This window comes from Myodes glareolus, chromosome 20, assembly GCF_982192425.1.
Source record: "Myodes glareolus chromosome 20, mMyoGla1.1, whole genome shotgun sequence".
NCBI lineage: Eukaryota > Metazoa > Chordata > Mammalia > Rodentia > Cricetidae > Myodes > Myodes glareolus.
In genome coordinates this window covers 52,062,368-52,079,073 of record NC_142045.1, presented here as the reverse complement: position 1 = coordinate 52,079,073, position 16,706 = coordinate 52,062,368, and the positions used below count along the sequence as shown (strand labels likewise).

Genomic DNA, 16,706 nt, shown 5'->3' with positions numbered 1-16,706 from the left:
TATTAGCTATTTTAGTTGATGTTTTCTCATAAGTTTTATTCTAAAACCATATTTATGATGTCTCCTACAGTAACCTCTTTCCATTATATGAAACAGTTCATATTCATCTATTTTTTTCAATGTGTTTATTAATCTTTTTTCATCCCCTTCTCCTCCTTTCTTCCCTTTTTAATTGAGACAAGGTCTCCTCAAGATTGACCTTGAAATCAGAATAACTTTAAACCTCTAATCCTCCTTCTTCTACCTCTTAAGTGCTGGATTATAGGCATGCTCCAAGATTTTTGGTTTATGCAATGTTAGTATTTGAACTCAAAGTCTTGTGAATGCTAGGTAAGTACACTACAACTGGGCTACCCATTCTTTTTTTTTTTAATTTCAACCTATAAAAGGGTAAATAGAAAGGAAAAAGGGGGAAGCAAACGCAAAAAAGAGAAAGAGATTGGGGATAAATAATTGTCAAGTCCTATATTGTTAATTTTGAGTAATTGCTGTGGGACAATGGTTTGTAACCTATCATTTGTATTTTAATAAAACACTGATTGGCCAGTAGCCAGGCAGGAAGTAGAGGTGGGTAACAAGACCTGAAGGATTCTGGAAAGAAGAAAACCCAGTCTGCAGTTGTGACCCAACCACAGAAGAAGTAAGATGTGACTGCCTTGCTGAATAAGGTGCTGAGTCACATGGCTAGCATAGACAAGAATAATGGGCTAATATAAGTTATAAGAATTAATAAGAATTCTGAGCTAATGGGCCAATCAGTTTTTAAGTAATGTAGACCTCTATGTGATTTCTTTGGGACTTAACAATTGTGGCAACTGGGCAGGGTAGAAACCCCGATGACAAATGGTACCCACGTGGACAACTGCATCCACATAAAGTCTGAGAGAACTTGGGAAGTAATTCTAGACAAGAAAAAAAGAATACAGTTAAGTACAGCTTATTATAGCACCATTTTCTCCTGTGGGCTCCGTGTGCTAGAGGCAAAAGCTTCTCATTTAAGAGAGGCTTCCTGACTCAGCTTTAGATGTAAAACCTTGCAGCTCTTTTAAGAGGCCCTGCCATGAAACACTTAAATGGTGTTGATGAAAAGCTGACCACATGATTTTTGGTTTTCAGCCATAGCAGGAAAAAAGGTGTGCCATTTTAAAATGACTGACTCTTTCAGGCAGTAGGTCTGGATACAGAGCATTTGAGTGTGGTTTGTGAGCAGACTGCTGCAGCTTACTTGCTGGCAGGGACTTTGAAATGTTATAGAGTTGTGGCAATAAACATGGCTACAAACAATACCTCTGCCATGAGGCTTAAATATCAGAAAGCTAGGAAATGGGCTAGATCCAGCTGCTGTTAAAATTAAATAGTACACAGTGATATTTAAATAATTTCCTTATAATTTACTGAACAAATTCCTGAGAAGTTTCAGTAGACACTGTCATAGAAGACCAAAAAAGATACTGGGGTAGTCATCTACTCAGAAGCAAGGGTTAGGGTTAGGGTTGGGAGCCCCACTTTCCTGATTCCTACTAATTTTATTTTTAATTTCCTGGGTTGCATTTTAAAATGTCTATCATCTTTTAAATATGTAATTTATATGGATTTTAAAGATTATCAACACTCCCTTTTGATTGAAGAATTTAGTCAAAACTCTGAGTTTGTTGTTTTTGGGGGGGGAGGAGTTGTTCTGTCTTTATTCTCAGACTGTGTTTTCTGAAACAGACTCTCCCAGAAAGGCACTGGTGAACACTCAGACATCTGCAAGGTTTTCCAGGAATGATGATGTGGACATCTTGACCTTTTATCACCTGGCTCCCTTTGATCTCTCAGTGTGAGATTTGTTTCAGAGATATTTTCCTCTGATGCTTCAGAAGAAGATTGTCCAGTTTTGTTTTTCATGCTACCACATCAAGGACCATGTGTTCAAGCCACACATGTATATCAATGGACTGCATGCTAAACAAATATTTATATTGTAATAATAATATGATGACATTATATACACTTTATACTATGGAATATGTGATCCTATGGCTTAATATAATTTAGGGTCCCTACCAAGATTTGCTGTCTGTGCTGATGTGGTTGCCATTTCAATGTAGAGTAACCTACAATAAATAAGAATGAGTTGTACCTGACCAAGGAGAACACTCTTCGAGAAAGATCAGTACAGTAAGAAAGAGTGCTTGACATCCACTAGAAAGACTAAAGCTTGCAGAGGACACCATGTGAAGCTTTACAAGACAGATAGAAATGGATCTTCAGAGATCCTGGTGGAGCAACAGCCACAGAACTAAAACATGCAGAATATTAAGTAACCAGTGGTTTACCTTCCTAGAAATAGTCAACTTGGCAAAGAACTATGATAAAGATTTAAAAAATAAGGGGTGTTTATGACAATCTAATTCTAAAAGGTTCCAAGTGACTAAGTATACATACATACATACATACATAAAACATACATACATATATAAACTACATAAAGACAGTGAGTTCCTTAAAAGATTAAGAGCAGCAGAGAACATGATCACAGGAATTCTTGGGGAACAGCCTGAATGCCTGAATAAGTGATGCTGGCCAAAAGATGTCACTGTGTCAGGACTTGGGTCCTGTGCCTGTGACATGCAGTAGAACATATCTTTGCTCTTTTTTCTTGCATGCAGTGAGCTAAAAGAAAAACTCTGCTCATACCATCTTCCAGATAATCATGAAGACACATATTTTTAAGTATATGAGCAAGTTAAAAAGAGAAAACACTCAATGTATTTTACTTTATCACGTGGAAGTTTCAACTTCCAAAAGCTGTCTTCATTTAAAACACAAATGAAATGATATTTGGATAGCATCATATTTAAATTTTTGATAGTTTCTCCTGAGAGATTTATATAAAAAGATGAAACTATCACCATTGGTTATGTTAATGTGATTTTTAAATGGGGGAAGAGAGGTAAAAGAACAGAAGCAAGCCTAGTTAAACAAATTCATTTTTGAAAATTTTAAGCAAACTCACTGTACTTTGTAATACAAACCATCCTGTTTTTTTTCCATTTGGAAAAACTGGCCAGGTCTTGTGATTTATTAGAGTCCAGGGTTTTTTATAAGACCAAACTTATTAGGAACCTTTATTAATTTCTGGTTTGTGGGTTAGCAGAAATCAGAACATTATATTCCACTGAGAATACGCAATATTTCCTTTCTGTCATATATTTAGTTTACAAATGCCACTATTCCCCATCATTCTTTAAGGCAAATATATTGATAGTCAATCAGTATATTTTAGGCTGCTTCTTTGAGAAGAACTCACCCAAAGGAGCTGACTGGTCCTCACCAGTTGTTAGGGTGTTGCTTTCATTGCAAAGAATGCCAGTCCAGCCTTCAGGACAGAAACACCCACTCTCTCCTTGTTGGCATCTACCTCCATTCATGCAGTCGCCACAGCTCAAGCTGCAGTCCGGGCCAAAGGTGCCATCTGAACAAACTGCCATGGGAAACCAGCTTAGTTGACTCCTAGCTCTACGTGTAACCAAAATACTTAAATCCTCAAAGATAGTCACATCAGATATCTTCCCCCAAAAAGTCCAGAAAAGGGCCTTTGCAAAGAGATAGCTCATAACACAGAACAGATTTTTATTTTGGTACATTATAATATTAGATTATTGTTCCTTCCTTAAGGACTATAGGGAAGAAACAAACCAGGCCTAGGACTAATTCTAGAGCACTGAGGGACAGAGAGTCCAGGCTTGTTATGCTTCCCTTTTTAGACTTTTCCTATGCATATGTTATTGAGACATACTACCATGTGTAACGATGCACACATCTCAAATATACCCACCAGCAGCCCACAAACTCAGATCAGGGTACAACATATTTACCTCTTACCTAAAATGTCAATGCTATTGGGCTCATAAATAAAACACTACCATAATCTCTCACACCACACACTTTTTTTCTGAACTTTTTATAAATAGAATTTTATAGTAAGTGCTTTTGCAGTCAGGTTTCTTCTGTCAATACAACGGCTGTAACATTTCTCCCTGCTCTGTGTGCACACATTTCTTTGATGTGTGTATAATATTGTATTTCTTACTGAGATGCAATCTATTCACATCTTCCTTCTCTTCTTGATGGAGATTGTCCTAATACAAGTACATTCAGAGGTATTCTTTTATGCAGTTGTTTAGGCATGGGCTCATGTTTTATCCTGATCTTGGTTGGGGGGGATGGGTGGATGTGGGGCCTTGCTACTCTGTGCAGCGCTGGTTTCCTCTTTGTGCATTCTCATCGCAACTGTGCTACTAAGCACTGCACCCACCTCGCTTACTTGACAGCTGTCTGTAGGACTGCATGGCCCATCTCATGACTGGCCAATGATTGAAGGAAAGACAGAAGAGGTGTAACTGGATCTCTCTCTTTCCAAACCTTGGTCAAATGATTTCATTTTGCCTATGTGTGTTGCTTGCAACTACATTTCTTCTGATTTTGAGTAGCCAAAGCAGCAGAAATTTAATAAAGAAATGTTTAGATAGCCCATCTTTATGCAGACGCATTGATAGTCTTATAAATTAACTATAGTACAAATGTTTTAATGCCAGTTTCTATTTTATATTTATTTCTTTGTTTTTTATTTGGTGCGTGTGTGTGTATCCATAGCACTGCACATGTGGTGAGGTCAGGGGGCAGCTGTCGGCAGTGGGTCACCTTTCTGCTATGTGAGTTCCAGATGTTGAACTCAGAAGGTTATTCATGGTAGCAAGCATTTACTCACTGAGCCATGAACATGCTCCTTTGCTTCATACTCCATCTCCAGAAGTACTTTCATATTTTCTATTTATTGTATAAAAATGGAAATCAAGAGATGATAAATTTGTAGGAAGCTCTACAGAAGTAAAGGTTTTGGACCCATTTTTCTACTCACTCTCCCATCCCAATTGATGACCTTAACTATTGATAATGAAATTTCTTGGGTACCATGTCCAAGTTATCTAATGATGAGGAGCCATGAACAATGAAACCCATCCTTTACTCACCCTCTCTGTGCAAGGCTGTCAGACCCTGGAACTCTTCTGCTTCCTGGTCTTCTTCATCATCTTCATCTTCATAGGAAGCAGCCAGAGAAGGGGCGAGGTAAGGGAATGGCCTAGGCGAGTTTTCAACCAGAAGTCCTGGAAACCTCAGGATGTCTAGTACCTCTTCTTCCTCTTCTAACTGATCATCATCTAGAGCTCAGACCAGAGAAGAAGAGACTGGTTTTCAATACTGAGGCTAGAAGGAGGAAAAAGCGACCAAGCATTAACAAATAACGAGACAGGCACACGGGGATGACTGATGGGCAAAGAGCTCTGAGGAGGCTCTTTAAAGACACATTGTATCAGCAGCCAGATGCTGCTGGCATGAGGTTGAATTACAGTAGACAGAGTGCAAGGGAAATAAAATAAGGCTAGAAAGAAAGAAGAGTGGGAGGAAAAGAAAAAGAATGGAGTCAGGAAGAAGGGAAGGAATGAAACGGAAAGAGAAGGAAAGAAAGAATGAAGGAGGGAAAGAGACGAAGAGAAGGGTAGAACATAGAGAGAGAGAGACAGAAACCTGAAGGAGGGAGACAGGGTTCTGAAGTTTTCTTCTCCAGCACTCTGAAGAGCAGGAAGTGGAAGGAATTTGTGAAAGACTCAGAAAATCCCTTGACTACTGACAGAGACAGGTTCTTCCATCACTGCCGATTCTGTATCCTTCTTCACAGGCACAGACATATGTCCCCACGGAGTTGATGCACAGCTGGTCACAATCCACACTGACATCCAGGCACTCGTCCACATCTAGGGAGAGAACAGTTAACCAGCACCTGCCCTTGTGGTATTTTGTGCCCTTCACTAACTAGCAGTAGCATACTGACACACAGAAAGCAAGTACATCCCCTCAGTATCACGCATACCTACCTAGTGACTTGCTTTCATTCATTTGCAAGTTTACATTTACAGAACAAGTGTTTTCTGAGCTTTCTTTGTGTAGCTTGGATGAAGAACATAAAACTTAAACTCAGTGGTTCCAAGCTGTGCCTTATTCTGCAGAAATGTACTAATTTCTCAGCTCAAGTATGTGCGTGAACTGTTTTTGCATAATTCCACACAGGGTGTACGTAGAACTTTTGACACAGAAGAATACTAACTAGTGTGTCCTCATGTAATGATCAGATTTATGACTGAATCTGAGTTCATAGCCAATCAGTGTGTTAGATCCACGGAAAGTCCCAGAGTGAAGCCACATTTCAACTACACCTCAGATGGTACACACCTTACCCCTATGGATATGTGCAAGTGTGCGCTTTCATGTCATACAATCATATCTTGGCTCACTCTTCATAGGAGCAGATGGTGCATAAAACGCAGCTTTTGTTGGTTCTGTTAATTGGATGGAAATGATGAATCTGCTCCACTGTGTTTAGATATATAGATAGCACAGTATGTTTTTCTCTGATCTACACTGAAGGGCTGGCTTATAGTGGTTTAAAGCCTGGATATCATCAGAATTCAGGATTTGTCTCTTTAAGCAATGAAACTCCATGTTCTTTGTGACATTAATGTTATATTTGACCTGATGCTGGAATAGATAGTAATGTTATGAACTGTAGATAGATTTAATGAAAATATTTTTTTAATAATAATAATTGAAAAATTAAAAATCAATAATGTATTTAAGGTAATTTTTGTTTTTAATTAATTTTAAGTAAAGATACAGAGCAATTGATTATACTATGGCATGCTTATACACACATAACATTCAGTTTCAATTTTGTTCTTCCCTTCCCCCATTGCCCTACCCTACTCTCTTTGTCCTTACTTTCAACCACTTCCTCCCCTACAGCTGCCCTTTGACTTTAATATCACCTGGATCCTATCACACTCTCTAGCCCCTTCCACCTACCATTTCCCCCTTTTTCTCCTAAAGCTGCCCTTCTGTCTTTATGTCACTGTAATTCCATTATGTCCTCTAATGCCTCGCCACCTGTCTTCTCTCTCCTCCCACTTTCTCTCTTCTTTCTACTTTCAAGGCACAAACAGGTTTAAGTTTAGATTATGCATATGAAAAAAACCTGGTAATTGTCTTTTTGGATCTGGTTTATTTCACTTAATATAAATGACCCGTAGTTGTATACATATTTTTTTAAAAAATGATCTTATTTCATCTTTCTGGGTATGGATAAAATTCTGTTCGATATATGTTCCACATTTTCTGCATTTATTCTTCTGCTGATTGCCATGTAGGCTGGTTCTGTGTCTTGGATATCATGAGTAGGGAAACTGTAATTGTTATGGATGTGAAGCATCATGTGGAATGGTGACCTCACCCTTCCATTTTATACAGAGTGGTGAAGCACTGTTATATGGTAGTTCTATCTAATTCCTGAGTTTTGAGAGTCTTCCTCTATGACTCCTAAGAGTGTAACATGAAGTAGCCTGAAATACTACACCCACATTCCCAGCAAATGAACTATGGATATTTTCCTTTGTTTAAAAAGAAAAAAGAGGGAAATGATGTGGGAGAATTGTCTGTAATCTGTCAATCATATTTTAAAAAAATGCTGATTGGCCAGTCAGGAAATATAGACAGGAAAACCAGACAGGAAGTAGAGTTGATGCAATGAGAACAGGAGAATTCTGGGAAGCAGGAAGCTCCCTCCACCATTCCTGCCCAGATCACCAAAAAAGCAACATGTGAGCTGACAGCTGAAAAAGGTACTAAGCCATATGGTACATATGATCATAGATCATATAGATCAGAATAATGGGTTAATATAAACTACAAGAGTTAACAAGAAGCCTGAGGTAATGGGCCAATCAGTTTTATAATATTATGGAGTCCTATGTGTGATTTTCTTTGGGGCTTGCCGGCTTTGGGGTACTGGGCAGGACAGATACCCCAACAAACAGGCCCCTCATGTTACATAAGAGGGCCATGCAAGTTTGCTTTCTTACCAACAGTGCATGAGATTTCCCCTTTCCCATGTCCTCTCTGCTGTTTTTAATAACAGCCACATGACTTAGATGAGATGGAAGCGAAAAGTCGTTTCAATGTGCATTTCCTTGGCAGCTAAGCATGTTGAATATTTTTTTCAAATATTTATGCCATTTTTATTTTTTATTTTGAGAACTAATAAAATATTATATTCATTGATATATTTATCAATGGATATATTAGGGGCTTTTTAGTTTTTAAATTTTGCAGCTCTTTCTATGCTGTAGCTATTAATCCACTCTGTAATGTTGGATGACAAAAATAGTTTTCTGCTCTTTACATTGTCTCTTCATTCTGGTGATTGTTTCCTTTGCTGTGTGGAAGCATTTTTAGGTTCTTGAAATCTAACTTATAAATTAGTGGGATTTTTCTCTTGGTACTGGAATCCCCTGAAGAAAGTTCTTCCTTTTGCCTCTATCTCAAAGTGTTTTTTCCATAGATTTTTTTTCTAGTAGATCAAAGATTCATGTGTCTCATTAAGATCTCTGGTTCATTGTAGTGATTTTTGTAAAGGGAAAGAGATACAGATTAACTTTCTTTGTTCTACAGGTGGATATCCAATTTTCACTGCATTTGTTGAAGAACCCCTTTCCCAACTCCTGTAACCTCAGCGTTGGTTGGTACAGATGGCTGTATCGTGGGAGCTCACTTGCCAATCTGTCTAGCAGACATGGTGAGTTCCAGGTCCAGCAAGAGACCCTGTCTCAAAAATAGGTTAGGGAAGCACTTGAGAAAGGCACCAACCTCAATCTCTAGTCTCCACATGAGTGGCTGCATCCACAAACTTACACACACACACACACACACACACACACACACACACACACACACATACGAGACACACACACACACACACACAGAGAGAGAGAGAGAGAGAGAGAGAGAGAGAGAGAGAGAGAGAGAGAGAGAGGATGCAATGCTCACTCTCCAGACTCCAGATCTTTACATGGTTTCTGAAGGAAGACATTATTAATTAGGAAAGCAAAAGAATGAATAAATTTCCTACAATGAGGAGATGACTAGAAGATAGCTAGGAAGGAATCTCTCATATCCAGTACTAACCAGGAAACCTCTAATGGTAGTAGAGAAGGGAAAAAAGCAATAAACAGTCATCCAGCTAACAACAATGACAAAAGAGTAAGTGGTAGCATCTCTAACAATAAACAGAAGTTCAAATGGCTTCAACTGAAAAGGAAAGAAAGGCAGAACAATTGACTGTATTCAGTTCAAACTATCTGTTTTTCACAAGAAATATCCCGGCTGTACAAGTGTTTCCTCCAAGACTGAAACATTCCATCCTGCAGGGAAGCTTCTTAAGGAGGAAGGCAAACAACTCAAAAGAGATTAAGGAAATCCCTGAAACTGACCAGATTCACAGGGCTCCTTCCTGCCAGAGTAAGCAATAAAAACCAAGAGTCCCTCACAGAGGAGTGAAGCTGAGCTATGAAGAAGGTTCTGCCCAGAAGAAGCTCCCTAAAAGAGGTGTAGAACACAGTCACCTGGAAAGGACACTCTCCAACCTGGTGAACTGTCAAAAGCTGTGCTGTGTCCCCTAGGTCTCTTAGTTTTTATGAGCTGTCACCATGCTGGGGTGGAACTTGGTGATGCAACTGTCTTTGAGTCCTTCCTGTTCCTGTAAGTAGCCCCTCACCCATATCTCTGTCTGTAACCCCAGTGAAAATCGTGGTTCGCAACATTTGACTTTGGTGGTATCTGTACTTTGGTCTGGTATGGTGAGTAGACGTGTGTAGTGCCTCCTCAGGAAAAGTTTTGTCACCCAAGACTACCTCATTCACATAGGCGCTCACAGGCTGGAGTCTAAGGATAGAATTCAATTTATGAAGCTGATGAAAGCCAGAAACAAGTTAGCACAGCTGCTTTGAGATCTGAAAACCTAGACTTCAAACCAACATTATTCAAAAGAGATAAAGGAGGTCCTTACATAATAATAAAGAGAATAATTAGCCAAGAAAATATAACAAGTATAAATATATGTGCACCAAGCATTGCAGCTTACAATGCCATAAAACAAACACTAATAGGAACTTTAAAATTACCTAAGTCCTGATATAGTGACACTAGTTAACTTTAGTTTTCTGATCATACCTTTAGAAAGATTATTCAAACTAAGAATGGACAGAAAAACTTCAGAGTTAAACTATAACATGCATCAAATGGACTTAGGCGTTATCTACAGAATATTCCGTACATCAGATATAGAATAAACATCCTGAAATAGCCCATAGAACTCCTCCAAAACAGGCTACATTCTATATGCCACGAAATAATTCTTAACAAATACAAAATAACTGAAATAGTTTATCATCCCCTATTGTATCACAGCTGAATAAAACTAGAGACCTACAGCAAATAGAAAGCACACAAATACTTGAGAGACTGAATGGTACATTGGGACTTTGTGAAGGAAACCACAAGATGATGTAAGGACACACAGGAACTCTGCTCTCTCTCTCTCTCTCTCTCTCTCTCTCTCTCTCTCTCTCTCTCTCTCTGGTATATGTGAATTATGTGTCCATGGCTGTATGTTTATGTGAATGAAGGCTAAGAGTCAGCATCACTGTCTGCCTCCTTATTTGCCACCATATAACTTGAGACAAGGGCTTTTACTGACCCTGGCCAGTCAAGATGGGTGAGCTTTTGATCAAACCTCAGACATTAAACCTAAATGTCTAGAGAGCACCTAGAAGATAAGTGCACAAATTTTTAACAATTTAGAAACTTGTTAGGTGGTATGTCTTAAGGTTGCCTTAGCTTTATTAATATTAGCTATATGAGGAATTCTGCTTCAGGTTTTTCACTTATAACAAGGTATTTCTTTTATTTTTTCTTGTCTTGAAAATTATTTTCAGCAACCAACTCTGTAACTGTGGTCCAGCACGCTAGGGTTGATTCTATTAGTAGTGTGTTGCTCACCCCTAAATTTCTCCTCTGCATAGACACGTGTGAAAAGCATATGGAGCAATGAACGTCATTCTAGCCATAGCTGTCTTCAGTGGAGTGCTTATCTAGGTCGAACACCATGCTTGTACTTTATCTTTATTGTGAACGTCCCTTAATTTACTCCCTAACCCTATTGCTGTCTTCATTTCACTGATAAAAATCTCGGGTTCTTCAAAATATGAGCCACCAAAGTACAAATGCAAAAAAAAAAAAAATGTACATGATGCAACCCAGAACGCCACACAAAACTCCACAAAGGCACCAAGCCCAAGCTCCAGCCCCCAGTTGCACATCGCATCAGCAGCTCCATGAGAGAGCAGGAGTTTACCATCACATCCACAGCCATCCGAACTGATCTGAAAGCCTTCCTGACAGCCGCATTCGTAGCCTCCTGAATAGTTGATGCAGAGCTGGGCACAGCAGGCATCTCCACTCTCACATTCATCAAAGTCTGAAGGGCAAAGGACATTTGTGTTATTCCAGGAAGCAGAATCCAACAAAATTGAAGAAGCTTTGAGAGGCCTCATCTCTGAATTAAAGCTGATTAACCGTTTCTCACTTCTCAGGCCACATAGTACAGACATTGAAGGAACGATCCCATAAGAATATGACACCTACTTTTGGTTTATGTGTCTGGTATGCTCCTTGCATGTCTGCTGTTTAATTTAAAAGAGTATAAGTCATCTTTAAATGCATTTATAATCATAGGAATAGAGTTCTCTGCTACTTTTTCCAGTTTAAAGGGCAATCTGACTGAATCAATAGAAGTTGAGGAACAAAAAGACAGAATTAAGGATGAAGATCCAAAGAATTCCACTTAGTAACTAGGGTTTGACAGCCGCAGAAAGCACAGCCTCAGACTTTGTAATGTGCCTCTTCAAGACTGAAGATCAAGAGTGTTCCCAAGTAAACATTCCCCTTGCACTCAATGAGGGAGAGGAGGGGTAACTGTATGTCTGTGAGATGGAAGGAGGCACCCTTACTTCCCATCCTGTGTATTAGATTCTGGAGTATTTCAGAGTATTCCCTTAAAGGTGCTGATGCTGCATCGCGTGGGATGAGTGCGGTCCGCGTGCGGGGTTTGCTACAGCTGTGAAATCTTTCCCCTGTCAGGTGAGCAGCTGTTTAGACAGCATTCTCATCGAGAACTCTACAGTCGTGAGAAATGCTTGTTCTTAAGACACAGCTGGCCTGGGGGACAACCGAAAAGCTCCAGTCGCTGTCAGGAGACCCTTCAGTCAGACAGCGATCTGCCTGGCCCAAGCTTTACAGGGTCACTCCGAGCAGAAGAGGGAAAGGCTGTTGTAGACACTCGCTGTTTTCCCGTGCTCTGGGCCGCCAGAGATCGCATGATGAAGGCGCTGGCTTTCAGCCCCTGGCTCAAGTCTAGCCTGCCTGCTGAGCTGTGAGGTTGGGTGTCTGTCACTGCTGAGCATACAGAATCCTATTGCTCCAGGACTACACGAGCGAGCACTGGCACAGAGAGGTCAATGTCTCAATTAACCTGGGGAGAGTCAGCAGAGGCAAGGAAATGAAGATGAGAGACCGGAAGGAAGGAAAGGAAATGCAAGCAGTCAGTCAAGGTGAGGGGTCACTATCTAAATGAAGGTCATCTGGCACAATGCATTCTTTTTCTTACAAAATGTCACCAGGAGCTCCATTCAGAAGACTGCAGATAGACTGCAGATATTAGCTTTCATCATATTAAGCCTTTTCCTGCCCTTTAGATTAAACAAGGTGAACACAGAAGTTAAAAAAAAACAAAAGATAAAACATTTTTACTTCATTTAAAACAGTAGTCTTTGTGATTTTTTTAAATTTTAGATATTTTTGTTTTCATTTTTCATTTTAAAAAAGGCTTCTTGCTAATAGAGCCTCTGAGCATACAGGTCTCAACTAGCAAGGGACTGGCTGTGCCATATAATCTGAAAATATCCCTTGTCCCAATTGCTATTATGTGTTAATTTCTGATTTTTTTTTGTCATTTCCATTCTCCAGGGAAATTTCTTACCTTGCACACTGACTTCAGTTCAAAATCTCAACAGAAACTTACTGACTTCAGTTCAAAATCTCAACAGAAACTTACCTTTTCTATGGTAGACTTCATGTGTGGGGGGGAAAGAGGTGCACATGCATGTCATGGGTGTGTGAGTATACACGTGTGCCCTGTTTGTATGTGGGTGCACATGCATCATGGAATCATAGGGGGTATACACATGCATGTCATATAGGGGATGGTACACATGAATGTCAAGTGAGGGATGTACATGTGTCACTGGTAAAGTCATATAGGAATTCAAATGCATGTCGTGTGTGAGTGCACATGCATGTCATGTGTGTGAGTGCGCATGCATGTCATGTGGGGGAGTATGAATGCATGTAATGTGGAAGAATGCACATGCATGTCATGTGGGGGAATGTGCATGCATGTCATATGTGGGAGTACAAATGCATGTCATATGGGGGGTGCATATGCATGTCATGTGGGGGAGTTTACATGCATATCATGTGGGGGAGTGTGCATGCATGTCATATGGGGGGAATGCACATGCATGTCATGTGGGGGAGTGCCCATGCATATCATGTGGGGAAGTGTGCATGCATATCATGTGGGGGAGTGTGCATGCATGTCATGTAGTGCATGCATATGCATCATTGGTCAAGTCATATGGAGGATACACATGCATGGTATGTGGGGGGCACACATACCTGTGGTATGTGTATGGAAGTGCACATGTATCATGGGTCTTCCTCAGTGCTCTCTCCACTTTATGTTTTGAGAAAGGGTTTTAGTCACTGCATCAATTGGCCAGCAAGCCAAGGGGTTCCTTTGTCCCCTCCTAGGAGTCCTGGGGTTACAGACCCAGGCTTTTACTGCGTGCTGGGGACCAGAATTTATGTTTTCACATGTACAGAGCAAGGAGTTCACAGACTTAGCCCTCACTCGAATCTTTTCTAGAAAACGCTGTCACTTCAACCTTAATAACAGCTGCTTTTTACATTTCTTTATTTCTTCTCATAGTCTTGATGGAATCGTTACTCGTCTGGGCTCCTGCTTTGTTCAGACTTTAAGGGTTTTGGCTGCTATGCAGGCTGCAACACCGCTGCAGAGACGTAAGGCACCTCTCACCAGAACAGGAAACCCAGCCCCCAGACCGCTGCAGAGATGTAATGCACCTCTCACCTGAAGAGGCAAAACCTGCCCCCAAAACTGGAAGATTCATGTACTGAGATGAAATTTTTAACCACTCAGTTCTGAAAAGCATCAGAGTGAAAAGCCCTGTCCTCTGTCCACAGCCACTGAAGGGAAACTGCTAATAGTTCCCAGTATCTAGCCATTTGGATAGCTTGGCATACCTCACTGTGGTCAGACAACGGTCCCGCCAGTGACCCTTGACCCCTTTCTCTAGGTTCAGGACTAGGCTTCTACACTTTGGCAAGGCTGACCATTGTTGTGTTAGCTGTAGTTGGACCACTTTCATCTTTTCTTCTTTATCTCCATCGTTAGAAAATACCATTGCTTTTGTCTTGGTGAATATCTGGTCTTCAGAAATAAGCATTTTTATTATTGGAAAAAAATGAAGGAAAACAAACCATAAGCAATGTAGCATTGCCTCATTGACTGCTGAAATCTCATAAATACACAATTTCCTGCATTTTGACCCTAGCAGATGCTATAGATTTTCCAGCTGTAAATAAGTTTTCTGAATTATACTTTTCAAAGAGTAAAGACATCAAGGTTTGAAAGAATATAAGAATAAATACATTAATTAAAATATAAAGAAAAGATATAACTATTCAGTTTTCTTTATTTAGTGCTCATGACAAACAAAACAAGAAAGGAAAAAGAAGGAAAGAAGGAAGAAAGAGGAGAGGGAGGAAGAGAACCATTCATTTCTTTCATAAATTTAAATATTAATGAGATGGAAAATGTGACACAGTTTACATCGCAAGAGACTCAAGGAAAACAATTGGTTCTGATTCATTGGGCACCATCGACTCATAGCGGTGTAAAACGCACTCCTGGACCAAGAAACATATGCAATGGCTTTGTCTAGGCTTAAATAATCTTGTGAGACCAGAGTACTGTAAATCCCATGATATTGTTCTCTCATAGTGCCCAAGGACCAAACCAAATAATCCAACCCAGCGCTTTCACCACCTCTGCCTTCCTGCTCTAAAGGGTCGGAATAGCGTGCAGTGAAAGTGAAGTTCTCTAGCGTTTTTGTTAGCGCTTTAAAGAGCGAAAACACATGCCATGATTAAGAAATCAGCAAATGCAGCCCTTCCATTTTCGAACAAAGACATCACTATCTGGAGGCTTGGCAGTTTCGGAAGCGGAACCTAGCAGTGCAGCTTCACACTGGCTCTCTTGCCTCTTAGCAGAGAAACACTTGGAGATCTCCATTTGGCATCTCTTTTTGAGGAAAGGCTGAATTGGGATTATTCTTCTCATTGTTGCAAATGATCGAAACAATAATCATTATTAATAATAAATGAAGGAAACTAATGAGGCATCCTCTAGTAATATGTTGTTAAAGCCATCCATTAGAAATGGGGTTGGGGGCTGGAGAGATGGCTCAGTGGCTAAGAAGGTGAACTGCCCTTGCAGTGGCCCCAGGTTATCCTCAGAGCACCCATACCAGGCAGTTTGCAATCACTAGAAACTCTGGATCTAGGGGAACTGAATCCCTTTTCTGGACGTCGTGACTTATTGCGCTCACATGTACACATACCTATGCACAAACACACAAAGGCACACAATTAAAGAAATGGGTTTAACCTGGGAAGTCCAAAGAATGATTATTTTTTTTGAACTTTTCTTTTGGTAAAAGCTTCCATAGCACAATTGGACTTTCATCTAATTCATTACCATATAGAAAACCAAGGAGCATGATTTCATTTCTGCTTGAGGTAGGAGGACTTTGAGGTGGGCTTGTAAGCACACAAATCTGGTAGATTTGCAAGGCCTTAGAATATTTTCCTGAAACAAAACAGTGAGTTTTATTCACATACAGTTATATGTCTCATTAAAAGCATTTCAATCTCCTGAATTTCAGGGTAAATATCCAAGTCTAAGATGTCTTTGCTGTACGTATCAGTGGTCAAATACACAGTTTAACGCAGTTATTTCTCTTCAATCTGAGGGGTGTGGCTCACACTGTAGCAATGGGCATTAGCAGGAAAGTCCTGAAGGAGTCCAGAGAAACTCTGAATGCAGATGGCGCCTATCAATCATTACCTATGCATGTCTTCTCATCTGCGTCGAGTCGATGTCCATGGTTACAGGAGCAACGGGGTCCACCAATCGCAGGTTCGCAGTGGTGAGAGCAACCCCCATTGTTCTTCTCACAGCTATTTACAATCTCCAGTTCAATTCCTTCCCAAAACAAGCAAAGGGAACCATTAGCATAAGAATAGAGAAAATGGAATATATGTTAACAATGGACGTGCTTTCTCTTTTGAGAGGCTGACACATTCTATTGAAAATATACCAACACTTTATGCATATAAAATTCTAAGACTTATCATGAAAGACATATCATGAATACACATGCCTATGCTGTGTTGTACTACTAAGTGATAAGAAGTATTGATAAGTAAGTTAGTAAGAGGATGAGAAATGCAGTGATGAGTCCATCAGTGGCTACTAATACTATAAAAGACACTTCTTTTAGGGACTACAAAGTGTGTGTGTGTGTGTGTGTGTGTGTGTGTGTGTGTTTGCATTAAAGTGTTTGCATTAA

General features: G+C 40.0%; 1 protein-coding gene across 1 annotated transcript in view; it reads right to left on the bottom strand.

Annotated features, from left to right (window-relative positions):
- The window catches only part of LOC125397498 (EGF-like and EMI domain-containing protein 1), a 660,639-nt gene that overhangs the window by 89,911 nt on the left and 554,022 nt on the right, over nt 1-16,706 (bottom strand). Inside the window, exons 9-13 of the mRNA XM_087899566.1 lie at nt 16,202-16,339; nt 11,288-11,410; nt 5,679-5,801; nt 5,019-5,207; nt 3,296-3,469 (exon numbers count right to left, since the gene is read on the bottom strand). Coding sequence (XP_087755692.1) covers nt 3,296-3,469; nt 5,019-5,207; nt 5,679-5,801; nt 11,288-11,410; nt 16,202-16,339 — 747 coding nt within the window. The remainder of the gene's footprint in view (nt 1-3,295; nt 3,470-5,018; nt 5,208-5,678; nt 5,802-11,287; nt 11,411-16,201; nt 16,340-16,706) is intronic.